We start from the raw sequence: 12,095 nt of genomic DNA, 5'->3' as shown, positions 1-12,095 counted from the left end.
AAGAATTATTTTAAATTAAATTTGCTTTTCTTCACTAATAATAATATGCGGTAAATAGTTTCCACTGTTTTGAATGTTACAAAAACTATTGCTTTAATGTGGGGGATGAAGGGGTCTATTTTTATTCTGTTGTTGGTATTTTTTTTACATTTATTGGTTAGTAGTTGAAATAAAAACTGATAATAATTTCTCCTTAACTTTCTAAATAATTTATGCATAGCAATTTTGAGAATGATTTAAATTCTGCAACTTTCAAGTTACTTCTACAATACGGTGTTTGTGTCACTACAGTCATAATGCCAAGTGATGCTGAGACTCCCTAATACATGGACAGGTTCATCTGGCACTTTGTGGCCAAGTAATAGCATGAGACAGTCCACTGGCTGTGTGGGGGAAGTAAATGCCAACTCAGACAAAAAGGGGTCATTCTACCCTTAAAAATATATATATGTGATGTATTGGAGCTACCATTTATATCCTTGATTCGTTGTTTCCCTACATACAATTGGAAATTTATACGCTCATAACTTGTTAAGTGTTCGTTTTATGATGATGGGGTTTTATTTATTTATTTATTTATTTATGTTTATTTGTTTGCTGTTGTGTTTCAGGGATTTTTCTGGACAATCTTTTTTTATGTTTGTAGAAGTTCCCAGGCAGAATGATAAAGCCAGGTAGAATAGAAGTTCTTGTGTAACAGTAATACTGGCAATAGTACTAGAGGGCTATTCAGATGTTTCTGTGATTTGCTGAGCTAGTAGCACAATGGCAATTATGCATATTCAGGACTGTTTAGATGTGTACTGTATGACTTAACTAATATGTAGAAATAAGGGAATTTTCAGAGAATCATGGAATGGCTTGAGTTGCAAGGGCCATCAAAGATCATTGAGTTCCAACCCCCCTGCCATAGGCAGGGCTGCCCTCCACCAGATCAGGTTGCCCATTCAACCTGTCCTTGAATGCCTCTAGGGATGAGGGATCTACAGCTTCTCTGGGCAACAGTGTGTCATAACTCACTAATTTAGAACAGATTTCCAGATGATAGATTTGGGATCCAAACAACTACTCAAAAGTGTTGTCATCAAACTAATTTCCAGTAAAACAAGAAATTCTGGGCAGTGACCAGTATTTTCTCTGCTGTCCCCTTAAGGGCAGTCCAACTTAGCCAACAATTACTTTTAAACCTCGTAAAGTTCTTTATTTGCATGGCCTTCTATTTACTAAGGGGGAAAAAAAAAAAAAATAAAAAAAAAAAAAAAAAAAAACAATAAAAAAGTACAACAGACAACAGATTTCCTGCAAAAAAGACAAGGTGGGGGGCATACAAAGGTTTTTGGGGTTAAAAAAAAAAAAAAAAAACAACACAAAAAGTAATAAAAAAAATCAACAAGTGATCTGTGAAACCCAAAGTAAGACTATGTTCGCCAATTTTGTAACACGTTTCATGCAGTGTTTTAAAAAATATATTAGTTCACATCATACACATAAAATCTGCAATATTCTGACAAAAGAGTAGTGACAGAATACAAGCTGTATTTGTGGGATTTTTTTTTTTCTCTGGATTAGCTTTTGCAAGATACTAAAGTTAGAATAATTAATGTATACATCAGAGTAAATCCTGTTGAGACAGGCTGAGGCACAAAATTTTGGTGAAATTCTGTGTGAACGTTTAGGATGGGCAAGGGTCAGGCAGTTTGAAAGTGAAAAGGATCAAATTGAGTTTATATGCTGTAGACACTATGTAGGTTATGTCTACTGACATGATGGAAGGTTAAAGGTTAAAGAGGAAAGGGACTGAAAACAGGAGTGTGAAGCTGTTCACATGTCTAAGTCATAAGGCTCTGCAAAAACACTGCTGGCAGTGAAGTTATAGAATCTTGAGGTTTTTATTTAAGTAGAGAGATGCTGATATTAAAATATATGTAATAATCTAGTGTGTAATGGTTTCAGTACTCTGATTTTTCCTCAGGCCAGATTGGAATTTGTCAGAGACTAAACTGAGGCAGATGGGAGAGCAACTGGTAATATGCAGCTCATTCAAGCAGACTTGAAGGAGACGTGAAAGGAGAATTTTACATTAAAGGCCTGAAAATAAAATAAACTCTGATGATATTTGCTCTCAGAAGGTTTTAGTATAGTCTTCTTTAAATATAGTGTAGTGATAACAGGTTTTTGAACTCATGCTATACAAATTGGATGCACTGAATGTCAAATTAGTGACCAGAAAAGAACCACAAGTCAAAAAACAGTTGACACCTTGATAACCTATGAAAAAAGATGATATACAACCAAGCAAAAATCATGTAGCCATACAAATGAATCTAGGATAAAACAAGACATAATTCCTAGTGCCAGAGGAGCAAAATCAAGAATAGAAAAACTATTCATCTATCGACCAAGGTTTCTGTATTTAATTGAATCAAGTAACCAGCTGTAGAACTATGCTGCTAATAATAATTACCAGTAATGAAAAACTACATCTCAGAGTTCACCTGATGAATCATAATAAGGCTAGTACTGGAAAATGCACTCAAACATTGAACTCGAAGTTTTATGTATGATAGTGATATTAGATTTCCTGGACTCTGAACTATTCCACATTAGTTACAAACCAGAAAATACACAGTCCCAAGTCCATAACTAAAACTTTCTGCTTTTTTGCAAAAAGAAAAATAAAGAAAGAAAGAAGAAAGAGGGAGGGGGGGGGCGAGGGGGGAGGAGGGGGGTAGGGCAGCACTGAAGAATCAGTTAAGTTGGTTGAGTTGGTTGTGTGCAACATCAATTGTTTTCTGACTATTTCCTTAGAATTACCATAAAATACTCATGTTTGTCTTGCAGATTAAGAAACAATCTTCCTGCTGCAAAAATGAAGTCTCAGTAAAAGGAAAAAGCACACTTTTTTTTTTTTCTTTTTTACTTTTTTTTTTTTTTAATATGGCATTCAAAATTGGCTTGAAAAGAGGCTAGACTGAAAAATTTCAGACAAAATGTAGCTATGTTGATCTATTACATTACTCAGGCAATTTCTTGACCGTCATTCAACCTGTTTCACTACGCCAGCTTCCACTGGCTTACTTAAGGGCTACATGTCCATTTATAAGATATCTGCTCAAAAACATTTCAATTTCTTTTCCTCAGGGACCGAAGAACTTATGCCAAAAATGTACACACATACATTGCGTATGTACAGCTTGAGAATATGACTGAAGCAATCTCAGATTACTTCTCTCCAGCATGTTTTTTTCAGTCATAGTTTTAAATTAACTCTATTCTTCCACTAAGATTCAACCTAATAAAGTGTGAGAAATCTGATTTGACAGCAATAAACTTAGAAAAGTAATCCAGATACTTCCTGAAGGCTATTTCATGTTCTTTAGATGGTGACTAGGTTCTCGTTCAGTAAGAGGTGGGTCTATCATAATACTGGATAGTCTGTGTGTGTATAGTGTTTATACCTCATAAAATATGCTAGCTACTGAAGTATGGATTATCCTGGGTAGGAGATGGTCTCTGTTAATCTTATTATCTAGTTTGATCTTGGCAGCAGTGATGCTCCCATATTGAGTCAGTAGAAGAGTAAGATGAGTTGAGACAAGATTGGGTGAGGTGAAAGGGCTACTTGGGTGGAAAGAGAGAGGCTGAGAAAACCTGCAGCTGATTTGGGCAATACTTCTATTTCTCTTCCAGGATACCTCAGTCTATCTCATCCCTGGACTCACTACTGTCCCTCTTAATTGAATACCTTTCTTATATTAACCTAAACAAAATGAAAATGTCTTCATTTTGTCTGCACTAGGTTCAAATCTGCATCATTTGCCTGCAGGAAGAAGCAGGGTTGGCAAGGCATTGAAATAGATTCCTAACAAGACACTGTTGGGTCTCAGTTTTATGGCCAACTGATTCTTTGCTATTCTGAGGATAAAGAATGCACTTTATCTGAGGATAAAGAATGCACTGCTAAGGGTAGGGGTGTGGAGGAAAAGAAGTAAAGCAGAAAGCTGCCTAGCATTTCTTTGTAATACTCTTTACAAGAGAAATAATTATTTCAATGCCTAAGTTACCTAAACTTGTGCAAAAATAAATCCTTTCTGGTTCTTCCTACTTGCTGGCAAAAACTACCCCAGATAGTGTGTTGCAAATCTCAGTCTTCCATTGCTTTCAATTCATCAAATTCTTTGCTAAGCATGGGGTTCTATTCTCCAGACTTCAAAATAGTAACTTACTTGTGATAGTTATTGAGCATCACCAAAGCCCCTTTCCAGGCTTCCATGCTAGTTACTTTGTGAGGAGATGCCTCTCATTTTTGAGGAGTGTTTCTGTAGCCATGAGAAGGGAAACCAATTTTGAAGTATGCTCCACTTCCAACTCTCCCCAGCTGGCATGAGTCATTAACTAGCAGTAGCCACACTTCACTGGAGGATAAGAAGAAGTGGGTAGTGAGGGTTGAACATTTCAAACCCCAGTGATTATAAATGTTATTACACAATTTACTGGGACTGAGCATGCAGGTGCTCTGTACCCTTCTCTTTTGTTCTCTTCCTCTTTAAAACAGCCACCAGCTGTGCACATGTTGGGTACTGCTGGAAAGCTTCCTACATCTCTTTTATGAACAAAAATCAAGGAAGGAGATGATTACCACGTTCTAGGTGCAGAATTTAGTAGTTCTGGTCAGAACAAAAGTCAGCGTGTGTACATGGGAGTGGGGAGAGGGATACGGAAGAGGTGAATCAGCTAGGCTGATAAGTAAGCTGCTCAGTAACATCCATTGTGTGAGATAATGGAGTATGTTCAAAATAATATACACATCTTCCCACTGACAGGACAGTCTAAGTGTGGGGAGTGTTGAATGGCACAAACCAAAATATGTGGTGAGAGGACTGTTTCAGGACAGTGGAAGAAAAACTTACATCTTTATGAACTAATGACAGTCACATGGAAAGTGATAAGAGAACTTACACTTTATCTGTGCTATCTACTTTTAAATTATTTGTTAAAAAAGAAAAATCATCATTATACTAAAATTACATTTCTAATTTGAAAGTATTCCCTAGAAATATTACCTGTTTTCAGTGTTGCTTAACAATAATAGGGAAAAAAAAGAATACTTTTAAAGTCAGTCTTCAAAGCAGCTAACACCATTTTTATACATGTATACTTAAGTAGGACTGTATAAACCTGATTTCCTTATTTAGCATCTGATATTGTCGAGTTACTTAAATTAAAAACTCTAGTAGAATGGATATTACATATTTCATTATGCTTTTATGAGTTGCTTCATGATATTATAGGTTGAATTATCAAGTCTAAATTAACAGTGCATCACTTGAGATATCAGAAGAACAAAAACCATACAGCTATCATTTGCATGTGTCACTGAGCCTTTGCAGCATACTTTTGCAAAATAGAATGTTATAGTTGGTAAAGCTTAAATCATAAGTTTATCATGTTGATGCTGTTTTCCTATTCAAGGCCTTTTGATGGTTGAAGTCTCTGTTATCCTAGTTCTAGTGAGCAGATGAATATGATGTAAAGTGGGAGAAGCCATTTCGTGAATGTATGGACATATCTATTATATATCATGTATAGCTTCTACTGAATTCACTTTCTCTCCTTGTCTATCGTAAAAGTCAGAATACCATAATAGACTTCCCTTAAGCTCACTGACAGCTGAATTGTAGCTAAGCACAGTTCAGGGTACATAGGTAGAGATGTTAACACTTCTCTGGCATCCTTTTACCTCTGTTTCTAGGAAGGCTCGCTAATTTTTGTGATTTGAGGAATGGCCTACTCTTATTCTGAGGACTCAGTGAAATTTTACATAGTTTTGGGGTGAAAAATGCACAGTAAGCATAAGACTGATCCTACAGCTTTGGGCTGCAGGAAGATATGAAAAAGGCAACGTGTGGAAAGGGTGAGTCTCTATAGACAAGCACATATAGCTGAACACCTGGAGCTGCAGCTGCAACCTCAGAAAAGGTTGATTTGGCAGGGCAAGATGCTCCACAGACAGGACATTACCTCCGAAATTCTTTCCTGCACTGTACAGTCTCTTCCCTTCCTGAAACACTTTTCCCATTCAGAAGTCCACTCTGTCTTACTCTGAAATTGGTGTTTAGTTTGCTTCTCTGGGAACAAGAAGCCTTATGTTCTAAGGAAATTGGAGTTCATTCATGAAAGAGTTTGATCAACCTGCCATGTCCCAGAGAGCTAATATCTTGGTCTGCAAGTGCCACAGTGACTCTTCTACTTTTTCTCAGTTTTTAGACAAAATATATATAATATCTTTGATCCCTTATTTAACATATTTTCTGCTGAAAGGATGAATTTAAGCATGCACTTTCAGAGAAGGGTTGAGCCTATGAATCTCAGAACTTGCTTCTTCAGGATACTTGCAGATTTGCTACTGGAATGCATGTTGGCATACCCAATATCCTCCTAAGTGTGCCAAGTACAAGTTTGCATAGGATTTCCTTCCTTTGGAGCTAGGGTTCAAGTAGAAACTGATGCATGCATATGTTGGTTTGGCTCATTAATGAATACAAGGATGGTCATGGAAGGCATCAGAACCCAGATAAATGAATACTAAATCTGACCATAAAGCTGCCAAAGCAAAGAACTGAAGCCCCTATCAGCTAGTTTAGCCATGGTCTTTGGCCTTTATTTTCCTGAATTTCCATCTTTGATTTCTATTTCTTCTGAGGGAAATAAGCCTGGAATGATATTGGGCATGAAGACAGCTAGAAGTTTAGTACAGTGAAGATGAATAGCTTGGTTGTAAAGATGTAAAGAAAAAAACAAACTGATTTATTACATGTCACACAGGGATCCTCAAGTCCCATTTGTTGAAGTTTCATTCTTCATCCTTGTTAGCTTGCACTTGGGCTCTGTTCTACATAAAGTAGCACTTTGCAATGACAGCCAGGTGCAGGCCAAAGTAAAGCCAGGAAGTACAGGGTATACATAAATTATCCAGTGATGCTGATTAAATAATAATAATAATAATAATAATAATAAAAATATATCAGTAGATACACTGCCAATGAAAATATGACCTGAGTTTTTAAATACCTATGTATCTAAGTGTTATTTGTGACTACTAGTTGCCTTAAACTTTGAATAAATTTACATCAATCATTTTTAATAATTCAAAGACTTACTTGCCTTCTAAATAGTACAAAGAAATGTAGTCAAAAAGAAAAAAAAAAAGAAAAAAACAAAAAAAAGCAAAAAAAAAACCCTCTTCTTTTTGAAGGAGATTTATCTCCATATCTCCAAGTTCTTTTTTGCTGCATTCTTTCCTCACACATTCTTTGCATTACTGGGCTTTCACAGGGCAGGTGTAAAAAAAAAAAAACAACAAAAAACAAAACAAAACAAAAAAACCTAAAAACCTAAAAACCTAATCAAATTGCTTCCTGTAGCTGTTTTTTTGTTTGTTTGTTTGCTTGTTTTTTTGTTTTTGTTTGCAAAAGCTCAGACATTATGGCCGTTAATATTGTCAGATTGTCTCCATAAAACATCTGCTCCCATTTTGTCCAGTCTGGTGACAGAAGCATATTGCATGTTACAATGTATTAATAATGTTCTTGTCTTGAATAAGTACCTTCCCTTTGATTTTCACGTTAAATAATCTAATGCTTGTGACAGAAAAACATACACTACTTTGGAAGAAGCAGTAAGGATATTGGTTGGTATGGCATGGTATGGCAGAGGGACATTCCTTTACTCGTTTATTTTTCTTTAGTATTAGTGCTACATTGGCTTGTCTTGAGTCTGTAAAATATTGCTTTTTCTCTCAGGAATTTTCAAATAATTTAGTTAAGAGATTGCTAACCATATGCATAATATTTTTTTATCCATTAGTCCTAAAGAGCTATATTGTTTTACACATTTAACATGGCCAATCTGCCACAAAAGAAAAGGGAAAAAAAAAAAAAAAAAAAAAAAAAAAAAAAAAAAAAAAAAAAAAAAGCAGTCAAATAAACATTTTTTATTTTATTTTTTTTCCCAAGCTTTTCTGGGTGTTTTTTTGGTAAGAAGAATAACATAAAAATTGTCTTGAGGTACCTAGTATCATGTAGTGACTAAGTAGTTTAAAATATTTTACTTTTAAGCAATACTGGGAGCTTCTGATAGTATCAGTTAGGTTACAGGAGATTCTGCCTTATTAGTTTGTACACTAGAAGTTACCTACCGCATCTTTTTTAATTAATCAGAAGTTTAATTGAATAAACACACCCATCTCACTCTTTTCCTGCTTTTCTGTTATTAGGAGTTATCAACATCTTCCTGTCCCTGATTTAGTACCCAAACATCCATCCAATAAACTGTACTGTAGTCATTTACCTCCTTTATTTTAAATACTGAAATTACCAAATATAACCTTTTGGGTCATTAAGAAACAAAATGAAGCACAAATACATTTTCTTCATGTTAGTGATACCTGCTTGGAAATCTTTGGGTTTATTGATGTTTAGTTAGTGAGTGAACAAGTCTTTTTTCTGTCAAGTAGCGGTGTATACATGGCAATGACAATGATAGTATAATTTGCCTCTATTACTTCCTTCTACCAGGATACTGCTGCACTGCCAATTTCATATCTGTTGTTATTATTTGTTTGACAGAATCAAAAACATGCCAGGTGCTTTGCAAAACAGAGAACAAGAAAAATCCCTTTCCAGAAGAGATGACTGCCTGAATAGAAATGACATAATGGCAGGAGACAAAGGAAGCAGAAAGGGGAAGCAAAACAAGAGATATAACCATAAGATCATGAGATTGGTTTGGAGGCACAGTGAACGCTATGAGGCATTTTTTTAAAGCACATAAGGACTGTAGTTGGGATTAGAGGATGGAAATGTAGAAAAGAAGCATGGAAAGGAATGGAGAAGAAGGGAGGAACAGACTGGCAAGAGGAGGAAGAGTAAACAGAGGTGTATGGGAGAGGCCAGAACACACACCTGACAAACTGAGGATTATGACTAATGCCAAGAATGAAAGACCACATCTGAAGAGCATGAGGAGGAAGGTGAAGCAGGACATGGCGATGCTGCTAGGGAGAGAAGAGCCAGCAAAGCTACCCTGGAAGCCTGCCCTGGAAGCTCCTCAGACTATTTATAACCCTGCTTCCCCATCTTCTTTTTAGCTCCCCTCTTATACACAAAATATGTATATGGAAGAGCAAAGGAGAAGGAGAAGCAGCTAAATCAAATATTTTTAAGTACTACTTGGGAAGAGGTTTAAGCTGGGATGATACAGATTTACTTCTACTGATGATGCAAGTGGCAGGAAATATCCTTTAGCTTTTCTCGTGCAGAAAAATCAATGGGAGTCTTTGCCACTACTTACAAATAGGCCTTGTTGAGAAACAGAATTTGAATAGTTTAACTAGTCCAGAACATTCCGAAATGTCCTTTCATGCTAGATCAGAAAGAAGCAGAAATCATAATATTTACAGTAAAATAAACATGGAAGAAAAACATTGGAGTAGTTTCTTCTAAAGCTGAAAATAACTGTTTCAGTATAAAAAAAATAAAAATAATAATAATAAAAAAGATGGGGGGGGGAGGAGGGGCAATTTTTCACTGAAAAGAAATTTAATTTTTTTCCATGAATTTTTATCTTAGCAATGGGAATTATTTTAATTATGCTGATTTGACTTTTTTTTCCCCTTAAAAAAATGACATTATTTAGAAGTAAACTGGAAAATCAGCATTTCGAGACTGTTGGATATTTCAAACTACCCTTCACTAATAAGAAAGCTTTAAAGAGGCCAGTCTAATCCCTTCCTCACCTCCTTCTCCTCTGCTTCTGTGGTCAGACATCTCTACTGAGTAGGTTGCAAAGAGCAAAACCATTTTCTATGTCTCCCAGAGATACGGCACATTGCAAACTTTATTAGGAATTGTTAATTAGATCTGCTTACAGGAAGTAACTTTTTGTTTTTGTTTTACCACAGAATATGTCTCCATTTAAACTCTCATCACAGCTCTTCCATTTTGTCTGGGAAAGTTTGTCAGAAAGCATACTGGAAAGCCTCATGTTGCTACAACCAATTAAACTGTTATTAGACATAGTTATAGTGTGGCAGATATAATGGTATGATAGTTGAGAGATTACTCCAGGTAATGGAGTAATCTATTACTTTGATATATATAGACACGTTTTGCTTGGTACTTCTGACTTCAAAGTGTTCATGTTTAGGGTACTATAGATAATTACTACTTGTGTTTGTTATGTTTTAAATAAGTTTTAGAAGACAGCACTGGATATTTTGGTAGTTGTGACACCTTATCAATATAATAAATACATGGATTTAGTCTCTTCTAACAGTGGAATAGTTTAAGCATTATCTAGTGGAGACAACAGCTTCATTTAATACTATCCTGGTGACTCTAGATAGAATTCAAAAAATTCATTTAGGAGACAAAAATACAATTGCAGAAAGTCATAGCTGAAATGTTGCTAATAATCCTTAACTGGTTTGGTTTGCCCAGAATTTGCTTGAAGATTTTGGTAAATGGTGGCTTACTGGATTCTCGGCAGCAATTGCCAATTACTTTTATTATTATTATTATTATTATTATTGTATTCAATTTGAACTTTGCTTAAGTTAACTGAACTCTTGTCATCTCAGGGTATCATTTTAGTGATGAGTTTTACTAAGCCTACTCTGTTAACATAGAGATTTCAGCTATTAAATAACATAACCCATGCAGAGAGTTAACAATGCCTAGCAGTGCTTGAAGAATCATGTCCAACTCAGTTATTTCTCTCCACCATTACTGTAGTAATATTAGATTTAAACAAGTTAGCCATTGAGTCAGCCTACAAAATCTACCCTGCATAAATTCCTCTCTCTTAGAATCAAATGTGACTCAAATTTTATAAAATTCCATGTACCACTGAAATAAAACAATTTCAAAGCAGTGTCATATTATCTCCCCATAATAAAAGTTTTTTTACATTTAATTTTTACTTATTTTCTACAAAAACATTAAATATTTGCAAACAACTTTTTGCAATAAAAGATTAAAGCAATATCAAAATATAGTGAATATTTATATATATTATATTTTACCAAGTGTAATTCTACCTTCTGTCATGATTGTAGTTAGGGAAAGTGTGTGTACCTACTGGCTGGCACTGAAAGAAGATTCTACTGTGTGACATCTTCCTATCTTCTGCTACTAAAAAGACAAAACAAACAAACAAACAAACAAACAAAAACCCAAAGAACAGGCAGGAAAAAAAAGAAAAAGAAAAAGAAAACAAAACAGAAAAATAGCAAAAAAGAAAAAAAAGAGAGAAATAAATAAATAAATAAATAAAAAGGAATAACAACTACCCCCACCCCCCAACTCTTCCAACTCCAACATCCTATCATTTCAATTGCAAAGTGTGACATAGTCTCTGGAAAATGTATATTCTGAGTTCAGACACTGAACTGGATGCAAGATTTTGTAAAGGATTCAATATGAGCAATTTCATTAGTCACATGGAACTTTTCTTGTAGGAAAAAGACTGGGGGGAAAAAGAAAAAAAAAAAAAAAAAAAAAGATTACAATGTATATTGAGAGAGAAAGAGCATGGTTATTTTGACTGCACTTTTTTTTTTTTTTTTTTAACCTTGCCTATACTTTTCCTGCCAATCTTTTCCTATTGTTGTCTGTCACCTGCCCCAGGAAGATACTTAGTTCTGCATAAAGTAAGAGTACCTGCAGTAACTCAACCCCAAGGTCTATGCAGGCCTGTGTACCTGGCAAGCATAGGGAGTCATCCACTGTTCTCTGCAGACTATAGACATCTTCATATATGAACTTCCAAGCACCTCCAGGGCTCTCCTACCCAGTATGTACAGTTCAAATGCTTCCCAAATCAGGTGCTGCACTATGTTTAATAGTCTGAATTTGTCTTAGATCTGGTGAATTTATTTTCTCTTCATGTCTCTTTCCCTCTCTGTTTTGACCTTCTTTCTTCAGAAATAGAATGACCAGGGCTGCATGAATTATTCAACATAAGATTGTATGATGTATTTATACGGTGATATAGCAAAATGGTGTATTTATATGGTGATTGATATATATATATAT

General features: G+C 35.2%; 1 protein-coding gene across 4 annotated transcripts in view; it reads left to right on the top strand.

The window, feature by feature from the left end:
• EPHA7 (EPH receptor A7) overlaps window positions 1-11,188 on the top strand; it is a 159,866-nt gene extending 148,678 nt beyond the window's left edge. For all 4 annotated transcript variants that reach the window (XM_072333215.1, XM_072333214.1, XM_072333211.1 and 1 more), the window contains one exon: window positions 8,628-11,188. In XM_072333215.1, coding sequence (XP_072189316.1) covers window positions 8,628-8,823 — 196 coding nt within the window. In that variant the 3' untranslated portion in view covers window positions 8,824-11,188. The remainder of the gene's footprint in view (window positions 1-8,627) is intronic.
• Window positions 11,189-12,095: the final 907 nt, after the last annotated feature.

This window comes from Excalfactoria chinensis, chromosome 3, assembly GCF_039878825.1.
Source record: "Excalfactoria chinensis isolate bCotChi1 chromosome 3, bCotChi1.hap2, whole genome shotgun sequence".
NCBI classification, from domain to species: Eukaryota; Metazoa; Chordata; class Aves; order Galliformes; family Phasianidae; genus Excalfactoria; species Excalfactoria chinensis.
The sequence above is the reverse complement of the archived record's forward strand: the minus strand, read 5'-3'. Positions and strand labels throughout refer to the sequence as shown.